The sequence below is a fragment of the Podarcis pityusensis genome, assembly GCF_964106645.2.
Source record: "Podarcis pityusensis genome assembly, chromosome: 2".
NCBI lineage: Eukaryota > Metazoa > Chordata > Lepidosauria > Squamata > Lacertidae > Podarcis > Podarcis pityusensis.
In genome coordinates, this window is record NC_138029.1 from 52,566,113 (window position 1) to 52,590,003 (window position 23,891).

The 23,891-nt window shown below is 42.7% G+C and overlaps 1 protein-coding gene across 2 annotated transcripts; it reads left to right on the top strand.

The window, feature by feature from the left end:
• The first annotated feature begins 547 nt into the window (after nucleotides 1-547).
• CREBRF (CREB3 regulatory factor) lies at nucleotides 548-23,891 on the top strand. 2 transcript variants are annotated; one of them, XM_080997193.1, is made up of 9 exons: nucleotides 548-1,062; nucleotides 13,826-14,015; nucleotides 14,941-15,066; nucleotides 16,738-17,812; nucleotides 18,222-18,416; nucleotides 18,652-18,841; nucleotides 19,810-19,883; nucleotides 20,514-20,636; nucleotides 23,184-23,891. In XM_080997193.1, the coding sequence occupies exons 2-9, from the start codon at nucleotides 13,902-13,904 to the stop codon at nucleotides 23,297-23,299; spliced, it is 2,013 nt and encodes a 670-aa protein (XP_080853319.1). In that variant the 5' UTR covers nucleotides 548-1,062; nucleotides 13,826-13,901; the 3' UTR covers nucleotides 23,300-23,891. The 2 variants fall into 2 exon arrangements, with proteins under 2 accessions (XP_080853319.1, XP_080853320.1); XM_080997194.1 differs by lacking the exon at nucleotides 548-1,062 and adding an exon at nucleotides 1,842-1,986.

Sequence of the window (23,891 nt, forward strand, 5' to 3'; positions counted from 1 at the left end):
CACCCCATCGTGGGGATTCGAACCGCCAACCTTCTGATCAGCAAGCCCTAGGCTCTGTGGTTTAACCCAAAGTACCACCCGCATCCCTTCCCTACAGCTCCCATAAATCTGTTTTGGAGGGTATAGGGAACTGCAGGGGCCAGGAGGCAGTGGAGGAAGGGAAAGTCCTGTTGCATCCACTGGCACAATGTTGCAACTCACCTAACAAAGTTGTGTTTGCAAAAGAGCAAGCAATGAGAAAGAAGCACCAAACCCAAAGCCTGGTGGCGATTTCCACAGAAGCACAGCTCTTAATGCCTTCCTATGAGGAGCATCATCATGACACTAGAAGCACTTGCAAAGTTAAGCACTGGGGAGGAATGCTCATTTTTGCTCTGCAGTATCTTCAGTTGTGTACCTTTAGAACAAAAAAATCCCTTGAATCTATTTCCTATAAATTGTCGCTGTATATTGAGGCCTGCAGACGATGGTTTCCACCAGTGATGATGGGAACTGTAGTCCATAAATACCTGGAGGACCACAGGTAACCTATCCCTGCCATAGCAAATGCTCGGCCGAATGCAGAGTTTGATCCCACTTCTTCCTTTCTCCTGCGAGCTCGCCGTGCGGCTCGAAACTAGCAGCTGCCACAGCCGTGCCTCTCTCGGGCTCGCCGCCGCCGCCGCCGCCGCCGCCACTCCGAGCTGAGAACAGAACGTTCTCTTCCTTCTATCCTCCCCCGCCCTTCTCACTTGAAGCGGTCACGTGAGAAGGGAAAACAGTTTCTGCGGCCGCTGATTGGCTCTCGGCTCCTCGCTCTCTGATTGGTGGCCTTGGCTTCCTCACTTTCTGCCCTCTCCTGGCTTTGCTTTTCCCTTCTCCTCCCCCGGTTTTTTTTTTTTTTTAATAAAAAGCCCACGTGATGGGGGCGAGTCACGCGATTTCCGGGAACCCGTCAGGAAGGGACATAAACAAAACAAACCCCAGAGCGGCATGGAGGGGCCGGGCCAGGGCTGGAGCCTCAGCAGAAGTGGGGGCCCCCACTGAGACACCCCCCATTACCCCGCTGGGACGGGGCGCCAGGTAAGGGGCCTGAGGGTGAGGCGGAAAAGGCTGGAGCCCCCGAGGCGGAGGGTGGGGGGCAGGAGCTTGAAGGGGGTGTAGCGGTGGCCGTAATGCCCCAGCGCGGAAGGAGGGCAGAGAAGCGGCGCTGAAAGTCCCAGCAGCTCTCCGAAAAGGCCCGTGCTGGTGGGAGGCAGGAGGAGAGAGGCGGGGTTGCCGTGCGCCCCCTTTTTTGGGGGGTGCGGGGAGTTTGTCTTGCTGTTGCCCCCGGGAGGCGAGAGTCCTCTGCTGGGGAGGCTGCGGGGGAAAGAGCGATCGTGTCGGGAGGAGAGATCTAAAGTTGCTGTTTCTTCTGCCGCAGCTTTTGCTTCGGAAAGGGGGCGTGGAGGCAGCTGCGGGAGCAACTGCTGGCTGGAGGATTAGGCTTGGTGTGTGGTCTTTACTCAAGGAAGGAGGGCGAGGGGCTGCGCGCCCCCCGGAGCGTCCCCTTAATCCTAGCAGCGATTGTGCAGGATTCCTGCAGCGAAAGCAGTTCTGGTTTCTTTTGGCCTCTCGCCCCTACATGGGAAAGGATATGGAAGAAAGGGGCGTGTACTTGCTTGGTTGTCTCGCTGGGAGGCTTTGCCTTCTCCTAGGACTGCAGAGGAGCATGGGAGGGAGAGGCGTGGGGAAGGGGGAGTTTGGGGAAGCTTTTGATTTTGTAAGTTTCCTTTTCCTTGTAAGATGTAGGAGGTAGCTGATGGTAGGTGTGGTGATACTGTGGACTTCTGTAATGGTAGTTAGAATAATCCAGTGCTTACCTTCTGCCCTATTTCCATCTTGAGAGACGTAGTTCAACCTGGTTGTTTCAAAAGGTGTCTTGATATGTTTATGACAAGGTGGAGGATGATAAGAAGCTGTTTGCCTCGTTTTCGCAGTCGTCCACACGTTTCCTCTCAGTCTGGGGTAGGTATCTAAAACGAAAGGAGTTAAGATCTTGAGTTGTGCAGTTGTGTCGGTTCAGATCTTTCGTCTCCCAGAAAAGCTGAATCCTTTAAGGATGAATGTGTTGCCAGAAGTCGTTGTTGCAAAAGGAACGAAGGAAAAATCGTTAATGATGAACTATTACTAAATAGCCGTCAAGATTAGGAGAGACAAACATCCAGAATCCTTTTGCTTCAAATCGTGTTACACCTAAAGGCTACACGTGTTCCCATTTTATTGCCTGCTTAGACTGCATGAGGGGTGGGGAAGTGAAACCTCTCGGGAGATTGCCTGAGTCCTCCTGTCTTTGCCATGGTCCAGCCAAGAGAGTAGAACATGGAAACCAAGTAAACCGTGCGGAGTCCAAGAAAGAAATGTTGTATTTGTTGTCTTATGCAAAAGAGGCGTTGGCAGAAAAAGATGAAAATCGGTCAGTTCAAGTCTCGTGATACTCTGCGTCTCTGTGAGGTGCGAGAGAAATCCTCAGTTTCGTTGCAATGATAGGACTTTGGGAAAGTGACAACTGAGTTTGGCCCCACAAGGGGAGGGGGGCGGAACCCGAGGCTTGCCGGCACCCCTTTCATTTAGGGGGACATGCAGTCTGTTCGGAGCCCCCTCTCGTTCTTGCTCTCCACTGCTCCTCTTTCCCACCCTCCCCAAAGGCAGGTCACAGCTGCCTTCTCTTCCACCCACTCCTTATGACTTTCGTAAGTGATCTTGTGGCTAAAGAATGTCGCTGCCCTCGCGAGTCAGGTGTTTGGGGGACTTCCTTCCCCTCCTCCCCCCGGATCCCTTCCCCGCCCTTGGCTTGGGGAGGACGGAGGGCGTGGGCCGGCGGAGTCCCGCTCGCTTCGGAGCATCCAGAAAGTGATTTGTTTACATGTCGCCTCATGCTAGCTTGGGGGAGGCCACTGGGTAGAGAGACTGACGGGGAACCAGCCCAATGGCAGCGGGGCTTGGAATTAGGCGGGCCAATGCGACCAGGGAGGGGGTGGGGCCAAGTGACAACTCGGTTGGCTGTGTTTCGGTGCGTTTGGTGGGGCGGCCATGTTGGATGGGAGGTGTGTTAGTGGGTCAGCCTAGCCGAGGGGGGCTGTGGCCTGGGGGAGATGAAATAAAAAGGGGCAGGAGTTTAAGAGGTTGCTGAAGGCCCCGTCCCCACCCCGTAGAGCAGGCGGGCCCTGGGCAGAGCAAGTTTCTGTAGGCTGGAGGGACGACTTGGATTTAATGCTCCTTTTCCTGCAGTGAAAAAAAGTCATGCCAACTCTGTTGTGCCGCCGCCAAAGTATGTTGGGGCAGGCATGTGGGCATGCAGCAAAAAGCAGGCGAGAGTCAGGTCACAGTTGCCATGAGTTTTTAGAGAAGCACATTTCAATTATAGGGGCGGTTTCCTATCTACCCGTCACCTTTCTCTCTGGAAAAGGGGGCAGTTCCTTTTCACGTGAACGGTTTTAGTATTCACACGAGTTGCAATAATCACGCTCCATGTAATTTTTCGTATTAGTATTTAATATTTAGAATTCGTGTGAATACTAAAACCTTTCACGCTGTATTTATGTCCTTGCAGAAGCACAGGAATGTCTATACCTGCAGCAAGCCATTATAAAAGCTAAATACAATTTCGTTGCTTTAAAAAGAAACACCATGCAGGAAAAATGTGCACCATTATAAATCATTATGGAGACACATAACCAAGTCCAGGGATGGAATAAAATGAATACAGTTAAAGAGACAAGGTCTATATGTCTTACTATAGTTCAGTGATTTTATTTATTTAAGTGGCTTCTATATTGCTGTTCAGGATCAATGCATTCAAAGCAGGAGTTCCTAAATTGGTCTGTGGCCCACCAGTGGTCAGTGAGCTTCATTCAGGTGGTTTGTAGTATGTCTGCGTTAAATATTCACATTGATTTTTAATTGTATTTTTATTATATTGTATTTTATTGCAATTTGAATTCAGAATGTAATACAATAAGGTGCAATATAAGAAAAGAATGTAAGAAACAAAACCCCCCAATTAAATGCAATTAAAAATTATACAGCATCTAGCACAGTGTATTGCAGCCGGTACCACAGGCAGAAAAATCATAAAGTGGTCTGCCAAGACCCTCAGCAATTTTCAAGTGATGAGAAGGGGTATGGGAACCACTGTCTTAAGGTATAAACCAGAGAGGTTAATGTGTTTTTATTTTAAATGCCTGTGTTTTGTGATGATGTAGAAGGGCTACCTTCTCTTCTGCAACCAGTACTGGACAGACGGCATTATCTCTGCAGAGGTCACTGAAGCAACCTCAATTTTTTGTGCAAGCTTCTTGTAAATACAGTCATTCTTGCATGTGATGCTGCAGTTCCTAAACAAACAAGAGTTTAACAAAGAGCTGTAGCTTGGTGGTAGAGCCTCTCCACAGAAGGTCCCAGCTTCAGTCTTCAGCATCTTTATGTAGGACTGGGAAGCCCTGGAGACCTACAGCCATTGTAAGATGGACCAGTGGTCTTCCTATGTTCCTATGACTATTGTATGAAACCCTGGAGAACAGCTGCTGGCTGGTATTGACAATACAAGCTAGATATACCAGTTGTTTGATTCCATATAAGGCAGATTCTGCTGTTCTGTGTTGCAGATTTGCTTCATTGGTGGAGCATAGTAATATGCCATGTGCTCTTTATTTTTGTTTGGTTTTCTTTCTGTAAAATTTGAATGCTAACCTGTATTGCAGGCTTGCTCACTTGCAAAAGCAATACAAGTACAGTGGTACCTCAGTTTACAAACTTAATCTGTTCCAGAAGTGTGTTCTTAAACTGAAACCGTTCTTAAACAGAGGCACGCTTTCCCTAATGAGGCCTCCCGCTGCCGGTGCCCTTCCACCGTTCAGCTTCCGTTCTTAGACCGAGGTAAAGTTCGCAAACCAGGACACTACTTCCGGTTTTGCGGAGTTTGTAAACCGAATCTTTCGTAAACAGGACTGTTCTTGAACTGAAGTACCATTGTAATGTCAAGTTAAAACTTTTTAAGGGCTTGATCGGAGAATATTTAAGTACTGTATTATGGAAGAATCAAAAGACTCCCAAACCTTTTGCTTCTTTGTCTAATTACAGGGTGCAGGATTTAGTCTGTACACCTCCTGGTACATTGTCCTAGTTGCATGGAAGTGAGGTGCTTTCATTACATGTAACACTGGGAGCAGGAGGTACTCTTTAAATACCGTAATCTTATGCCAACACTGAAAAGAAGCTGTGTGACGCTGTAAGTGCAGGCAATTCTGCTTTCCTGTTACAGTACTTGTTAGCAGTGCATAGTGGGGTTGTACTGAGGAGGGATTTCTCTATATGAATTGCAGTTCTGCATTATTTCAATTTACAAAATAATCCTTTTCTTTCTTTGGCAGCTTTTATGCCTGCCATAGCAAGGTATCATATTCCTTGTTTGGGAATAGAATCTCAGTCATGTTTGAGGCAACTGGAGACCACCAGTGCACTGGAAAACCAACTTATACCATTGTTCTTTAGCACTTTTTAGTGGTTTGATGAGAACTTTAAGTGCATCATTCAAGAAGAAAACATCTTCTGTTCCTTAAAGAGATTTTTTCCTAATACTGTAAAGAATTTAGTATTTTTGTTTTTCAGGAGCATCTTCATGATTGCCACTTATCATGAAGAGGCGCTCATTACCTCTTGGGCCCTGAGGGTTAAAGCCCTACTTGAGGCTAATGAGCAGTGAGGGGCAATGAAGGAACAATTATTTACTTATTTAAGACAGTTATACCCCACAATTTAGCCAAAAAGGCTCTCGGAGCAGCTTGCAAAAATCAGTAGTGAATTGGCTCCTGCCCTCAGAGTCACAATTTAAAAAGAGATGACACATGAGAAAAAAAGAATAAGTGGGAGGATGGGAAAGCAAGCACAAATTTTAAAGTCACAGTTCCTATAGCACAGTTATATCATTGTGTCTAAGCAGATTCTGGCTGTCTAGAAAAGCAGCAGCTGGCTGACTGGTTGACTTGCCTTCTGGAAGTACTCTTCCCCCAAATTCCATTTCTGTGATAAATTTTAATTGTTTCTATTCTTTGTAAGGCCTTTAAAACATTTTATGTGTACCACATAGAAATTCTGAATATTAAATAGCATAGCAGTCAGTATCTTTAAAAAAATCTCATCCAGGAGCAGTGGCCAGGAGGACAGGGCAACTCCTGTCACATATGGCAAGTCACTCTTTTCTCAGCACCTGGGCACATCTGATGACTGAACTGTGTTAACAGAGACCTAAGTCAGTGATTACAAGTAATTTTATCATTTAAAAGGTGGCTAACCTGAGGCCCTCCAGATGTTGCTGAACTACAGCATCTGTCCTCCTTGACTATGCTGGCTTTGGCTGATGTGATTTGTAGTCCAACAACATCTGGAGGAGCACAGATTATACACCCCTGCTTTAAGTGCTTAGTAAGCATGTCATAGGTGGCTTTTGATGGTTCCTTAATGTCTTCCTGGTGGCCAGATTGCAGTGGATCCTAAATTAGTCAAGAAAGTTCTGTTGAATGGCACTAGACAGGTGCAATAATGGCTGAAGCATTGTTTCTTCACTACCATCTCTCACAGAGTAGGCTCGATTGTGTGTTTTAGCCATATGTCATCAAACTCTTTGAGTTTTCCACCACCTATGTCCCTATCTTTTTCTCTGTTTCATCACCCTTTCGTTTCATTACTTCCAGCTCACTGAAAAATCATTGAGCTGTGACTAGTAGAAGAGGATGTTTAGGAGCAACCATGTCCAGTCCCAGACTCATCTCTGTGTGGAACCAGCTTTGCCAATGGAAACCTCCTCAGGAGGTTTCTTGAGTGATCTCCAGGATCAGGCTGTTCACATTGGTACACCACCCTTCAGAGACGGGTGGCTGTTATCAGCCTGAACCTCAACAGGAAGTAGTGGCTTTGTCTAGGAAATCAAATTAAACCACCCTCCTAGACCAGATGAGAAAACCCAAGTCAAATATTTGACCTGTACAGCCCCCATGATTGTCATAGCAGCCTCAGCATGTTGAGGTCCATGTGCAGGGGAGTTCTGAGCACCAATCTAAGACCACCTAAGTTTAGACAGGGAGACTGTTAGACTGAGTTGTTGGAGCACTATTGGAATTACGAACACCAGGTACACATGCTCAAAACTGGAATCCATTCAGAAGCGTGCAGAGGCAGATGGGATCTTTATAGCCCATGGCAATGCCTAATCTGTGGTAGTTCTGCACAGACTGCTCAGATGTACACAACTGAGAGGGATCTGCTCCCAGCTTGTCGATCCATGTCTTGGTGATACAAGTCAGAATAGCTTCATCATCTATAACAAAATCAAGAATTAAGGAGATTTTCTGAATTATTAAGCAGCAATACCTTGTGAGTCCAAGACTGGGAAAAGGACTCACAATACCTTGTGAGCCCAAGACTGGGAAAAGGACTTAGAAGAAGGGCTAGGCAAATGTTTAGCTGACCTTTTCACTGGCACCAGCAAATCCTGTCGCTCCTGTAATTCCTGTATTCTCCCCTTACCTGCAATAACTGGAATGGAGGCATCCTTCACCTTCCCTCCTTAAATTGCTGGATGCTAAATTTCCTAGTTACCTCATGATCAATCCAGCAAGAATAGAGGCAATACCAACAGCAGACAGCTAAAATGCAAGATTAAAAAATATCATGATTGTTAGCTTCAGAATTAGAGCACAAACTGATAATTTGATCATTGAAGATTACCCACTCCTTGCTCCTAACTATTCCCCTACTAAAAGTTTGTACTAGATTGACCTCCAGTTTTTTGTGGTGGTTTTTTTTGGAACATGTATCAGTTGCATAATTGGTGGTTTTTTTTGGAACATGTATCAGTTGCATAATTGTTTAGCTATTTCACTTTCTGTTCTGTTTGGATTTCAAGTTTTTAGGAGAAACAGAAAGTGTGTTCATTCATAGCCATGATAAAATGAAAATCAAACTTGCCTGTTTCCATAGTTCATTTCTAAAGTGCATCTAACGTTCAAAGTACTATATAGTGGTGTTTTTTTACTGCAGCTGAGCAAATTTGGTGTTTTCAGCAAATGACGTTTCTGAGGGAAGTATTTCTTTTTAACTCTTGTAAATACTGGTGGGGAGTTAATGGCTCATTACTGAAAGTAGTTTTAATACGTCATCCCTTACCACCGCCCCCTGCCGGGACATGTATAAATAAAATATGTAGGCCCTAAGAGGGGTCCTCAACTTTTGGGGGCCCATGAGCATTTCTGAAATTTTAAGGTTGCACCATGGGCACTACCACAAAATGACTCTCCTTGGCATATGGCCATCCTCAAAACGGACAGCATTGAATTTATGAACTATGGTTTAGGGTTCAGTGCAATATGGCGTGTCTTCTACAGAATGATAACTCCATAATCAATTTACCTTTGGGAGTTTGTTCACAGTACTGAGGGGAAGAAAACTTTGTAATGAGCGCAGAAGACCTCACACTTCACAGTGGCCACAAAGATGAAATTTTGACGGTTGCCTACAGGATTGGGGATAGGTACCTCTGTGTTAAAATAGACTGACAAGCTAGCTGGCAGTGATATGGACTAGTATTTGCCAGCACGCTTATGTAATGTGCGGAAGCAAAGTATCACTGCGTAACCAGTTAGCTACTGGACATGAATTCTTTCATAAGGACACATTCATAGCATGAAACAGTTTTCGTAATCTGGCACCACGGTCTTGAATGCTAAAGTTGTTTTTGAAAGCTATTAATAGAGCAGATGATTCTTTTGTGCATTTCAAGTCCTGACTCTAAAGTGTTCTGTACACCAGGCAGCAGACAGAAAAAAAGATCTTTCTATAAATACCACTCTCTGCTTGAAAGGCCACCTTCTGTAAGACAGTAAAAAAAAATGGTAGGAGCAAGAACTCACAGATACAAACGAGAGAGGAGGGAACGTGCTTCCAGAAAGTTTGTAATTTTGAGGAAAATAATCCTCATGGTCCCATCAAGTAGAATAAAAAGCAAGTTTTCTAAGAGTAAAACATCTGGATACAATTTGTCATTGTTTGGGACTTCTTTGAGGGTTGAATCTAGACATAGTGTTAATTGTGTGAATGCAATTAATGTGCACGTTTTTTATCTCCAAGTTGAAGCTTCTCTAGAAATGTGAACAACAGCTTCAGATATGTGATTTTTGTCAGATCTGGTAGGGGGAAAGTATGAAACTCTCCCCTCCCCCATGATGCCTTTGGCTACTCAAGCTTTGCTATGACTGCTATTTACATAACCCAAAGTGTGCAAGTTAATTGCTTTCAAACATTTAACATCATATCTAATTTAGCCCTGATGGTATCTTATGAGAAGGAAAACACTGGGAAAATATGGGCATGTATTCCTTCTGTTGTTAACTAGCATTTTGGTCCTCCAAAATCTCTAAAACCAGGTGGTGAAAATAATGCTAAAACTTTTTTTAAAAAACCTAGTTTCATGTTTTGCACAAATTTCTTTGACGGAATTGTCCACGTTAAAGTGTTTTGGGCAGGAAAAAGTTTAGAACTCATTGACAAGTCAGAAGAGTAATAAGGACAGAATCTGTATTCTAGGTACAACTGTTAGATGTGATAAGCCAATAAGTCTCTTCCCTTTTGTAACTGAAATGCTTATGGCTTCCAAAGGTGGCCTCATACTTTGCATGAAGATTGAGAATACCATGGCTTGACTGAGTTGCACCTTGGTGTTTTCAGAATACACACTTATCGCTTCCATTGTACATGTTTGCTACAGGTAAGTTAGATGGTAGGGATGGGGAATTGTTTTCAACCCAAGAGCTGTATTCCCTTCTAGGCAACCTTCCAAAGGCCATGTGCCAGTGGTAGGCAGGGCCAGAGACAAACACAGTGAGAGCATTAGATGCAAATTTTACTTTCATACCATAGGTTAGCATCTACATAAACTCACATACCTCTCTGTATCCACTCAGAGAAGCAAGAGACATTATAAGAATTCAAGGACACAATCCAGCCAGGCAAAAGCTTCAAGGAAGGTATGAAGTAGAGCTAATGAGGGGTGTGGCCTGGAGAGAATGACCAGACAGTGAGGGGTGGAGGGGCACATTTGGCCCTTCAATCTGATGGTCCTAACCCCTGATCCACGGGTTCAAAACCAGTGCTGACTATTTTGTTGTTGTTTAGTCGTTTAGTTGTGTTCGACTCTTCATGACCCCATGGACCAGAGCATGCCAGGCACTCCTGTCTTCCACTGCCTCCCGCACTTTGGTCAAACTCATGCTGGTAGCTTCGAGAACACTGTCCAACCATCTCGTCCTCTGTCGTCCCCTTCTCCTTATGCCCTCAATCTTTCCCAACATCAGGGTCTTTTCCAGGGAGTCTTCTCTTCTCTTCTCGTGAGGTGGCCAAAGTATTGGAGCCTCAGCTTCAGGATCTGTCCTTCCAGTGAGCACTCAAGGCTGATTTCCTTAAGAATGGATAGGTTTGATCTTCTTGCAGTCCGTGGGACTCTCAAGAGTCTCCTCCAACACCATAATTCAAAAGCATCAATTCTTCGGCGATCAACCTTCTTTATGGTCCAGCTCTCACTTCCATACATCACTACTGGGAAAACCATAGCTTTAACTATACGGACCTTTGTCGGCAAGGCGATGTCTCTGCTTTTTAAGATGCTGTCTAGGTTTGTCATTGCTTTTCTCCCAAGAAGCAGGTGTCTTTTAATTTTGTGACTGCTGTCACCATCTGCAGTGATCATGGAGCCCAAGAAAGTAAAATCTCTCGCTGCCTCCATTTCTTCCCCTTCTATTTGCCAGGAGGTAATGAGCCCAGTGGCCAGGTGGCAAATTTGATTGTTGCATAAGGTGTGGAGCTTTGTCGTTAGCAGAAGCTTAAATTGAAGAAGGTTCTCTAAAATATCAGTAAAACAGTTCTGCTCTTGTGGTTCTAGATTATAAATCACCAGGTATCACATTAGAAATCATTCCTTTAATCCTGTTCCTTATGTTTCAAAGTATTGCATAGAGTGCTCAGTGCTCTCAAGTTGTGATCCTTAGGCAGTATTTAAACTGTACAGTGGAAGTTAATTGATCCAGAGAAGCTTTTGAAATGACTGCAGGTTTGTAAAATTAAAGCTGTGTGTGAGGAGATAGCTTCAAGTTTTAGAGCTCTTGTTTGTTTTATAGTCTTGTGGTCTGTGATCATACTGGTGGCACATGGATTAAAATGCTTCAGGGGAGTTTTCTTTCACATAAATTGGGTGTAAGAGATACATGACTTTTATTTTCTTAACCAGTAAATGTAGATAAAGCATTCTTCTAATGTTCTCCACTTTGCAACTAAAGGAACTAGTTTAAGTGGTGGTCAGAACCAGGCCTGTCCTTGTCCAACTCTGTTTGCCTGCCGGCTGCTGTGTGACTCATGGTCCAGTTTGAACCCAAACTTAATTCTTGTACAGTGGTACCTCGGGTTACAGACGCTTCAGGTTACAGACTCCGCTTATCCAGAAATAGTACCTCAGGTTAAGAACTTTGCTTCAGGTTGAGAACAGAAATTACACAGCGGCAGCGGGTGGCCCCATTAGCTAAAGTGGTACCTCAGGTAAAGAACGGACCTCCAGAACGAATTAAGTTCTTAACCTGAGGTACCACTGTACTGTATTCACGAGCTTTCAAGCTGATCTGCAGCATCTTTTATACTGTACTAAATTTAGCTTTTTCAGGAAAAGAGGCATAATGAGGCATGCAGAATGGAGGCAGGATATTGGAATGATAGGTATGGCAATTTTAATTTATGAACATACAATCCTTAAACAAGCAGAAGATTTTTGTTGTTTTATGGCAGTCATTTGCTTTACCTCCAGCTTTCTGGATAAAAAAGAAGAAACTTCGAGGACTTTTTTCAGTGAATGGATTTTAATTGGGGACTTTTGCTTCTGAACTAACAAGCAAATTCATTACAGCAACCCATTGTGAAGCGCCATGGTGCTGAGTGGGTTATTCTATAGATGTTCCTTTGCATAATCTTGCTGTTTGTGGTATGCTGAAGGGTTGCACAGTTGGTGCCTTGAGGCGATCTGCCAAAAAGCTTAAACATCATGTTTCAGGGGTGGCAGGGAAGCTGGAGTAGCTAGAAATTCTAGGACAAGTATTATTATTCAACTTTAAATGGATGATCCATTGCATAGTTGTCAAAAAAGTAGATTTATTGGAAGCAAGACATTATTGGGACTCTGTCTTGTTCAAGCATGATTATGGTGCATTGTGGCTTTTTGAGTGTTTTACTGAGCTCATATTAATGACAATTATTCCTGCTGCAGCAAAAGCTGGTCAGTTATCATATCAGTTATATGCATCTTAGGACACCACTTACCATACCTGAGTCATGTCTCCTTTCCTTTTAATTGAATTTTGAGGCATGCTTCACCCTCATACGAAAAGCTTTTGGCTTTAAAGGGTGTTAGAATAAAAACTATCCATTCTTACCTCATGGTTCTGTATGAGTTACTGTTCTACGTGTTCCACCTCTGAGGGCAGTCTGTTGCCTTTCTGTATCAGGAGTTATGAGATAATTTGGTCACACCTGATTCAGAGTAGGGCAAAATACATAGTCATCAGCAGAGGCTGCTTGGAAGAAGAGACATCCTGAGTAGTGGATCATACAGAGCCACCCTGGTCAGTGTCTCCTGTGAGTGGACACTTTGGGATTTATATGAACATTTTAATTTCCTTCTTCTGGCACACTGGCAATTAAAAAAAACAAATAATAGAATTTAACTAACCACTGAATATTAAAAAGTAGTTTACATGCAGTAGAAAATATACCTTAACCATTCCAATAATACGAGGGGTTAAAACAAGTTAACCTACAATTTTTCCAGCTATAACAGCAGTCTTATAAACATACATTATAAAATAATATTACATATTAAAATCTTGTGGGGGGGAGCACAAACAGATGCTATGCTAGAATATGCCTTGTAATATTAAAATGAGGCTTGTAGCTCTCTGAACAGCCTAGTCTCAGTTAACCATGTCCTGGTAACATCCTGTTTGGATTACTGCAATGCGTTCTACATAGAGCTGCTTTTCAATACTGTTTGGAAACTGCAGTTGGTTCAGAATACATCAACTAGATTACAGAACGTGACTAAGCGAATAGAACCTTTCTGGCCGGTCTTAAAACAGCAGCACTGCCACCTGATTTGATTCCAAGCACAATTCTCAGTGCTAGTACTGACCTTTAAAGTTCCGAAAAGCTTGAAACATGGATGCTTAATGGAACACCAGCTATTAAGATCATTCTCAGGAACCCCTTCACCACTGCCTCATATGTCCACATATTCAGTCCGTTGTCAAATCATGTCATTCTCCATTTCAACATTTCATAAATATAGTCATTGCACTGTGCCTCTTCAACAAGTACTCCTGATTTTCATGCCCTATCCTCTCTGGTGGTCCCCTCAGCTCTAGCCCTTGTTCTGCTGCCAAAATCATTCAGTTCTCTCATTGCTCTGAATAAATCTTCCTTTTCTGTTTTATCTACTTTCTCCCCTGTGATGAAATTATGAAGTCCAAGAGAGCAGGTACCTGCCCAAGTTCCTCAAGGCAGGGATTTATCCTCTTGGACTTCATAAAATCATGGACTCAGATCATGCTATGTAAAAAATCTCACAGACAGTGTTCAAACTGAAATTGATGCACTTGCTCAGTTCTGACATTAGGATTCATGGGTATTAGGTTGTGGAAACTTTCTTTGTTCAGAAATTATCAAGCAATCTTCATTTCAATGCAAACTGAATATTTGGTTTTGGTTTTATTTCATGCAGAAAGTCCCCAGAGAAAAGTTCCATGTAGTCGACACGAAGCTTTTTCTAGGAAAATAAATCTGTGAATCTCCATTGCATGAGTTATATGTTGCCTATTGACCCTGAAGAAAACCTGGAACGGAATTTGCAAGCAAAGAAAAGAACAAGTTTGGACTTAGGCTTGGGGGATCTGGGCCTGGAAATGCCTCAGGTAATACCCAGTATTATATTCGCTTACCTGATATAAGAAGTCAATACATTTTACTTAGGTTTTGATTTTATGTGTTTTGAGGTGGCAGTAGAGCTTATCTCAGCAGAATAGGGAAGGAAACAAATTTCTATTTCAGAGAGTTGATTGCGGGGGGGGGGGGGGCAGCAAGAGGAAAGAGAATTGCTGGAAATTCCTGCCTCCTTGTTCCGCTGATGGAGCCTTGCCACCACTGGATACAGCCAACGTTGAGTGCTTTAGGAACTTCTTGCTTCTGCTTTTCCATGACATGTGAATCTAGCATGTAGCAATTATCTGATTCAGGATGCCAAAGACAATATGATGGGAACAGAGGTATGGGAAACATAGGCATTGGCCTTCCTTTGTACATATACATTTCCAGAGAATTGCTTAGTATACAGTCATACCTCATGTTATGTTTGCTTCATGTTACATTTTTTCAGGTTGCATCCCGCTGCGACCCGGAAGTACCGGAAAGGGTTACTTCTGGGTTTCACTGCTCTCGCATACGCAGTAGCGCTATGTGCACTTCGCGCATGTGCACAAGCACTAAATCATGCCACGCACATACACAGATGCAGCGCTTCTGGTTGCGGGCTTTTCAGGTTGTGAACGGACCTCCGGAACGGACCCCGTTTGCAACCAGAGGTACCACTGTATAGGCAGTGAGAAAAGGGATAGTTCACCAGCCAGTTTTCTTTTGTTTAGCTTAGCAAATATGTTTTAAAACTGGCTAAACCCAAGCTGTGGCTCCTGATTGACTGTTGTAATAAGGTGCTACCATTTAAAGAAGAGATGGAATATGTACCACATTAAAGGAAAATGCTAGCAATCGCCCAGTAGGATTTTATGTTTTTTTGTTACAAACTGGTTGCTTGTGTTACAAATTATTAACATTCTGTTGCAGCCTAGTGTGAGTGGAATGGACCCTCCTTTTGGAGATGCCTTTCGAAACCACATGTTTTCAGAACAGACTCTGATGAGCACAGATCTGTTGGCTAACAGTTCTGATCCAGATTTCATGTATGAAGTGGTAAGTTGCTTGTATTTTTCTCTGAACTGCATAAAGCACAGCTTAGCCTCTCTCAAACAAGAGGGGGTGTGCCTTGCAGCAACCTGTGCACCGAAGGCCAGTTTGCTGTGCTTTGCTTCTCTATTAAATTTAATCACTAATTGAGGAATCCTCAGTTCCTGAGCCCAGCAACAGTGGCTTCTTGCCAATGAAAGGCTGACAAAGCTGGCCAAGAAAGAAGTAAAAAAAGACCTGTGCTTGAGCAGACTTCAAGGCATTGCTGACATCGCTACATCCAAGAGGAGTCAGAAGTGGTTGGATGTTAGAAAAGACGTTTTAAAAGTGAGGGAAATAGAGAAAGTGCTGGAAGACAACCAGCACTTGGTCCTGCCCAATGTAGAATCTCTTGTTGGGCCTGGTGAGGACTCAGTGTTCCAATCTCCTATAGTTATAATCTGTGGGTTGCCATCTGATTTTATTCTGCTCCAAATTTGATTTTAAGCTGTATTTGTATCGATTGTTTGATTTATGTTTTTAATGTATCATACTTTGATGTTAGCCGCCCTGAACCCGGTCCTGGCCGGGGAGGACGGGGTATATATCATCATCATCTTCTTCTTCTTCTTCTTCTTCTTCTTCTTCTTCTTCTTCTTCCTCCTCCTCCTCCTCTTCCTCCTCCTCTTCCTGGAAAAATCCCCCAAGTGAGAAAGTGCCACAAGCTCCCTTGGCAACTTGTTGCCAATCTGGTTTTTTCCCATTCGGCCTGTTTTTCTTTGCCTTTAACCAAAGTCCACACTCAGTAGTTAAAACTATTGCCATTTGAGCTTTATTAGTACTATTTACACTTATTTAAGGCCAAACACATGGTTGCAGGATAGTATTATAAGTAAAAACAAGAATTTAAAACATTCAAAAAATTAAAATCAGCAATGAACTAAAAGCAGATTAAAACACACATCAGTGTGCTAGCTATCTGGGTAAACTTGCCTAAACAGGGTACGCTGAAGGTGCCTGCCTGTTATCAATAGGCAGGGAGTCCATAGTGTAGGTGTACTTACAAGTATCTGGAAACTGCCTCTGCTCAAATCTCTTCCTTAAGCTAATTGTGCTTGATTCCTTCAATATTTCTGAACAGAACTTGTCAAAGACTATTAGTTAAATACAAATGAAGGTGATTAGAAAGCAAATAAGATATTTTGTATTTTATTCATGCACTTAAATAAAATTCTTCAGACTAGATGATACAGCTTTGTGCTTTAGAAATGTGAGATCAGTGATCCCTTTCTCTCTTGTCCTAATTTTAGCAGTGTCACTGACAACTAACTCCGCTCTTAAACTAGATGAGTCACTTATTTCTAGGCAATTATAATTGATGGGCTTTTCAGTGAACTGGGCATGGGAACTGCTGACCTCTTAAAACCCTTTGATTCAAAGCTGACAGACAGACAGCACAATCCTATGCATGTTTTCTTGAAATTCCCACTATGTTCAGTGAGGCTTACTTCCTGGTAAGTGTGTTTTAGGATCACAGCTGTTGAAGTATTTCTCCCCTGAGGTATGAATAGCTTTTGTAGGTATGTATGATGCATGTCACCAGCAAATTAGTGCTTTTTGTGGTGTGGCTTGAGGGTGAATCCAGAGAGAAAAGTAATTTACCATTGCTTACTGACATTTTTACATCTGCCACTGTAGGACAGAGAAATGGATTACCAGCAGAGTTCCAGGGATAACCTCCTTTCTGTAGAGGACTGTAAAGATCTTGAGAACCTGGAGTCCTTTACAGACATTCTGGATACTGAAACCTCTTTCCCCGCAAATTGGGAGCAGTGGGACACTTACTGTGAAGATTTGACAAAGTACACCAAACTAACCAGCTGTGACATCTGGGGAACAAAAGAGGTGGACTATTTGGGCCTTGATGACTTTTCAAGCCCGTACCAGGATGAAGAAGTGATAAGTAAAACTCCAACTCTGGCTCAGCTCAACAGTGAGGACTCTCAGCCTGTCTCAGATCCACTGTGCTACCCAGAATTGCTGTTCAGTGTAAAGCAAACCCAGTTAACCTCTTTGCCAACAAAGAAGATTGCAACCAGAGCAGCAGCCCCCGTTTGTTCATCCAAGACGGGCCAGGCTGAGGCACCTTTATCAGAATCTGCCCTGAAGGGAGGCAAACCCAATTCAAGCACACAAATCATGGTGAAGACCAACGTGTACAGTAATGAGAAAGTGAACATTCATGTTGAATGCAAAGATTATGTTAAAAAGGCAAAAGTAAAGATCAATCCAGTCCCGCAGAGCAGGTCTTCCATGAGCCAGGCGAACGCTGATGCTGCAAAAGAAAACACCTGCTACTGTGGAGCTGTAGCAAAGAAACAAGAGCGGAAAGGGAATGACTCCCTTCAGAGTCACAGTCCAGTGTTGCCTTTTAAAGAGACTCAGGCTCTGCTCCTCACTCCACCTCAAGAAACTCCAGGAATAGTTGCTGAGGAGAACAGCCTCTCTGCCAGCACCTCTGTTTCAGATCCTTCGCAGAAAAAGGAAGAACACAACTATTCCCTCTTTGTCACGGACAGTTTGGGTGAGCAGGCCGGTGCAGGCAAAGCTGATCCAGAGGAGGAGGAGGAGGAAGAAGAAGAGGAAGAGGTGGAGGATGAAGATCACGATGAAGGTTTCGGAAGTGAGCATGAACTCTCTGAAAACGAGGACGAGGAGGAAGATTACGAGGACGACAAAGATGATGACATCAGTGATACTTTCTCTGAACCAGGTAATTTTAAGCTTGTAATCTAGAGCTAGATCTGCTGCAGGTATGGGGGGGAAAGGAAAAATTTTGAATGGGTATGTTGGCAAGGCTGATGACCCACATAACACTTTTGTTAGTGGAAGAGTTGTGAATTATTTTTCAGTCATAACTGTTCCCATGTCCATGTAGAGACTCTATTTTTTGGCTGCGTATGCCTTTGACTAATGTGGCAGAAGGCTGCAGAGTTTAGAATGCTGCATGGTTGTCTTCCTAGTCCTCTTTTCAAGCTTCAGAATCTTGTTTAGAAATAACTAGGATGGTCTCATCTGGTGAGTTTAAATGGAATGCTTTAGAGCCATTTAATGCAGGTTTGCCCCTATTGCTGTGGTGAAGGGGGAAACTGCTGAACTGCAACTTTTTATGCCTTTCTTAGGGTATGAGAATGATTCTGTGGAAGACTTGAAAGAAATGACCGCAATATCTTGTCGAAAAAGAGGGAAGCGAAGATACTTCTGGGAATATAGTGAGCAACTAACACCATCACAACAGGAGAGAATGTTAAGGCCTTCAGAATGGAATCGAGATACACTACCAAGTAACATGTATCAGAAGAATGGATTACATCATGGTAAGAGCAGTCCCTTAACAAATGTTGTTGCTTTCAGGGGCATATGCACCTTTTGAGAAGTTTGTCATAATTTTTTTTGCCTTCCGGTTGTATAATTGATTATATATTGTACTGGGTAATAATCATAACAGTGCCATGGGAGGTTGTAGGATAAAAACTGTTTCTAAAATTTGGATGTAATTCACAGTATTCTAGCAACCCATCAGATAACCTGCTTTTGTATATATTTGCATAGGGAAATATGCTGTTAAGAAGTCACGGAGGACAGATGTAGAAGATTTGACACCTAACCCTAAAAAACTGCTACAGATTGGGAATGAATTGAGAAAGCTGAATAAAGTGATCAGTGATTTGACTCCAGTCAGCGAACTTCCTTTAACAGCTAGACCAAGGTCAAGAAAAGAAAAAAACAAGCTAGCTTCCAGGTAAGGTGGCATCATCATCATCACCACCATAATAATAATAATAATAATAATAATAATAATAATAATAATAATATCACTAGCAGTTAAGATTACTACATGCGAAGGTGAGTGGATTCTTCTGTTTTGACAAGCATTTGCAGGCTAGCATTGTACTGGAAAAAGTAGGTTGTGCTGAAGTACGTGGTTGTTTTTCTCTCCCCGTTCCTGCTTTTGTTGTATGTTTGAGGCATATCTGATTATGATGGTGTAATACGTCCAGCCTACACAAATGGCTTCACACTAAGTGATGCTATTTAAGTCTAAAAGTTGTCATACTTTGCAATAAACATCTGCATAAGACTATGGTAGTGTTATCAGTCAAGGCTTAATGAGTGTTGGGAATTATCGTTCAGTATCTTGACTATTAGATTATAACATCTAAGCTATTATAGGTGTCCTTCCCCCCCCCCCCAACAGCTTATGTTTCGTGCCCCCATGTGCATGAGGGAAATTGCATAAAGTGGGGAGTACCCCACTTTAATAGGGAGAGCATGTGGGAAATGGAAATAGGTGGAGGCTGCTGCCCGGCTTGCCCCAAGCCAGCCTGCCTGCCTGTTTTCCTGAGGAGAGCCAGTGCATGTGGTTGCAGTGACTGGCCACGGAGGGTGATGGCCAATAAAGGTACCCAGGAGAACTGGTGTCAGGATGGGGGCAGGGAGAAGGCGTCTCCTGCCCTGCGCAGCTGGTCAATCAGAGGTCGCCTTCTCTCGTTCAGGCAGCAGCCCCAGGTGATTCTGGGCAGCAAGCCTGAGTGAGAGAATGGCTATTTATTTATTTAGCGGCGACCCATGTGAATGGGGTGCACGTAGGTGGGGTGGGGATGGGGGCACCTGTATAGCATTGATGACTGCCAGTACAGTAACATCAGGTATGCTCTAAGACAACTAGATGGATATTCTAAGCTTCTTTTTTGCCTTCCATTATCACAGAGCTTGCCGACTTAAAAAGAAAGCCCAGTATGAAGCCAACAAGGTGAAACTGTGGGGTCTCAACACTGAATATGGTAAGTCTTTAAAACAGAAAAAGGTTTAATTAGTAAACTAGTTTCTTGAAATAACAAAGGGTCGCTTTGTGTGAGCATGCTGTCTGGACATAGCAGGCCATCAGGGTCTACTTGCAGCTTCAGCTCATGAGGCTTGAAATCTGATGGTCCAAATATATAACGGACAGGTTATTGTCTCCACAGAAAATAGTATCATCTGTTTTTTATTATTATTAAATTGATTAACTACTTTTTTGTCATGGCAACTCAAAGCAACTTACAAAAAGAAAAAGAAGTAGGACTGGATGAACACCAGATGTTTGTTATAGCTATTGGCAAGCACCTCTGGAAGATAAGGCCTTTTTAGCCATAGCACCTTGCTTGTGTAATTTTCCCAGGGAGGTTTAGCTGTGGCTTACATTAATACCTTTTAAGTGCATTTTTTTATTTTCTCAGGCTTCCCCCTCTGTTCTATGTTAAGCATCACTTTTTATTGTTGTGTTTGTATTAGTTATTTCAAATGGACTTGAAAATTTTGAATTAAAGGGGCATTATAGCAGATGTTAAATGAATAAATAGGGAAGTGTATTCTTCCTTCCCCAAAGGGTGCATTCCAGTAGACTTACATTGTTGCCTGGTCTCTTCTTGCAGATAACTTGCTGTTTGTGATCAACTCTATCAAACAAGAAATTGTGAACAGAGTGCAGAGTCCCAAAGATGACAGAGTAGCCAATATGGGTCAGAAGCTTGATGTACTTATTAAAGATACTCTTGGTAAGTAAACATCTAGTGTGATGGTACCAAAAATCATTAGTTTTTCTAAATGTTGGAAACAATGCTCGCACAAATACCATGACTTTAGACTATGTTCACCTACTACACTACTACACTACTATTGACTTGACTTTTAAAATCACTGAGATCTTGCTTTTAACGAATGCAACCTAACATCACAACAGCAGAGGCCATATTCAGATGTTTCAGGCAGGGAATATACTGTTCCAAACAACTTTTTTTAAGCAAGCATCTCCATTGCACTGAGTTTCACATAACTGCTGAGGAAATAAGATGTTTGCTCTAATCACGCAAATCAACTTTGTGTGGAATGTTTTGCTTGGGTGTTGTGATCACCTATTGACCTGTGATCAGTGCCAATTTTCTATAAGAAGAGGTGCCAGAACAAACCTTGTTATCTTATAATGGCAGTGACACCCACCGGAGAGGTGCTGGAACTGAGTTCCAGCTTGTTCTAGCTGAGAAAAAGCCCTGCTTGTAACAACTCTTAATCGGCTTCACATTTGTCTTCAAATTGTTCTTCCACTTTCCTCCTGACCTACACTTCACCTTGTTTGTATAAAGAAAAAAGCATGGTGAAACACCAACAAACTATCCCCTCCCTTTGTGGGCTGCCCCATCATCTAGTCAAGCTTTTTATACCTACCGCCACTAATGCATCTTTCTTGATGGTAAAATTTCCTTACCGCCCACCAGTGCTCGGTGGAAGGAGGATTCAGCTTGTGCCCTAGAACCCCCTACCGCCCACCTAGAATCCTGAAACGCCCACTAGTGGGCGGTAGGAACCAGGTTGACAACCCCTGATCTAGTGATACCTTTTCCAGTACAGCACCCACAGTGCCCGTGAGGCCCCTCCCCCATCTGAAATGTTTTATAACGCCATTTCTGCTGATTCACTGCAAGTGAAGTGCTGGCCAATGCTCCAACCCACCAGAATCTTCATTCCTCCTGAATGACACCTGAATAAAGAGAGGTGCCCTCAACACTTATTTCCAACTTAAGATGTGCCAAAAAAAGGTTTGGTACCCTGATCTAGACACCCTTTCACTTCTCCCTCTCAGACTTTCTCTTAATTCATTACTCCAGTGCTATAGTGCACAAACTACCCCCACACCAACCAACCCCCCCCCACATCTTAAGGATTCTGGTCATTGGTTATACGCTTCACATACTCCCTATTATGTTGCAATGAAAAGCTGTATTTTAGGTAGTGGATCAAACTCAGCACCAAGGAGCTACTAGGACTTCAGCAGACATTAAATGGTCTGAGTAGGTCTTGAACAAACCACTGTTTGCCTTGTTTGTTTTCCTTAATATTCTATTAATTTTTTCCAATTTTTAAATTAATTTTCCAAAAAAGTTTTTTAGACAAACAAATAAACAAACAAAAATCTCAACCATATTTAAACCAAACTTAATAACATTGTTAAGTGACTTCCTCATATCCCCCTGGATGGATTTCGTTGTATATCATTTTAACGGTTTTCCAAAAGCAGTATTCTTATAAAATTAACTTCATCACTTAACATCTTTCTTTCTTTACAATTCAACATTAAACATATTAATTCATCACACTGCATGTTTAAATCCTAGGCCTGTCTGGTGCTTGCAAGCTTTTCCAGTTAATTTAACTTAACATATTTAACTAAATATTCTTTAAATTTCCTCCATTCGTCCTGATACTCCTCCTCCTTCTGGTCACGGACTCTTCCAGTCAGGTTGGCCAGCTCCGAAAAGTCTATCATCTTCATCTGCCAATCTTCCACTGTTGGTACTTCTTGTGTTTTCCAGTTTGTCGCTAACAAAATTCTAGCTGCGGTCGTGGCATACAAAAATAATTTAACGTCTTTCATGGGCAATTCCAAACCTGTTATTCCAAGAAGAATGTTTTCCTTAATATTCTAGGAAATGCTGCTGTCTAACTCAGGGTCTCCGGTTTTATGTTTGTGCATTTTACTCTTTTTCTTCATTATTGGCCCGTCTTCCTAATTTTTGACTTTCAAACCTGTTACCTATTCTGACAAAGATCCTTTCCAGGGAAGCAGAACCTGTCTTGGCTGCACACAGCAGATATGTATCAGGATCTGCCTCACAGGCCAAATGCGACAAGTGGGTGAGGCCCCCCCACCTGTCAATCAACTGATGTTACAAACGACATCAGGAGATTTGGTGCTCTGAAGTTGTGAAACTGGAACTTCAAAGCATCTAGGCAGCAAAGTGCCGCTAAATGCAAGTTTATTTCCTTTGTTTCAGTAAAACAGCTGTTGTACTTGGGAAGTTGCGCAAGGGGGCTTCGTCCAAGCTCTGCCATTATCTGATGTCATACAAATGTAGGGTAGATGGGCGTGGCCTGCCCAAAACAGCCTCCCAGGCCAAATAGTTGGGCCTGGTGTACCAAGAATGACCTGAGGGGTCGAGGTTCCCCACCCTCATTTTATATGTGTAGGCACTAACAAATCCTGAATTAACAATGAGCAGAAGGCAGAAAACACACATCTGAATATATGTCTTCATTCATTTTTTCAGGGCCACCTGTATCTGGGCAAACATCAGAATTTGTGAACCAAGTTTTAGAAAAAACAGCAGAAGGAGATCCTACAGGAGGCCTTGTAGGGCTACGAATACCAACATCAAAAGTTTAGTAGACATCACTTGATCCATTCACATTGGTCAGAGCTCTGCCTGTGTCATGTACTACATTGTAAAATTATTTCTGGTCTGCATGTGAATTTAGCTTTCTATAAAACACAGTTTTCAGTTCCATCATTTTTTTCCTTTTTATAACAATGTAGTAAGATAAGTGAAAGCATGGTATAAAATGCTTACTGGCATTTTGGAGCATAAATCTTGTAGTTTTAAATCTGCTTCTGTCATAAATGTGGTGACTACATATTCATTTTTAAATTAAGTTTACCTAGGACCAGATAATATAACATGCAGGAGCAAAACATGTTTTTTGCAAGTAAAAATCTTGCGAAATGCCAAACGTTATGGCAGGTTTATGCTCCAAGAAAAATAAAAACTTAGAATTCAGATTAAGAAGGTTTTTTTCAAGAATAATTGCTCTTTTGTTCTAAACTAAACAGTAAGTTTTCTTTGCAACCATAACTTGTACATAGCACACCTGGCAATAACGCTAGTGTGCCATATAAAAAAATATAGTTTTCTGAGCTTGATACGGTATTTAAATGTCTGTGCAAGTAAGAAAATGTATACTCTTTGTGCCTTGTATTG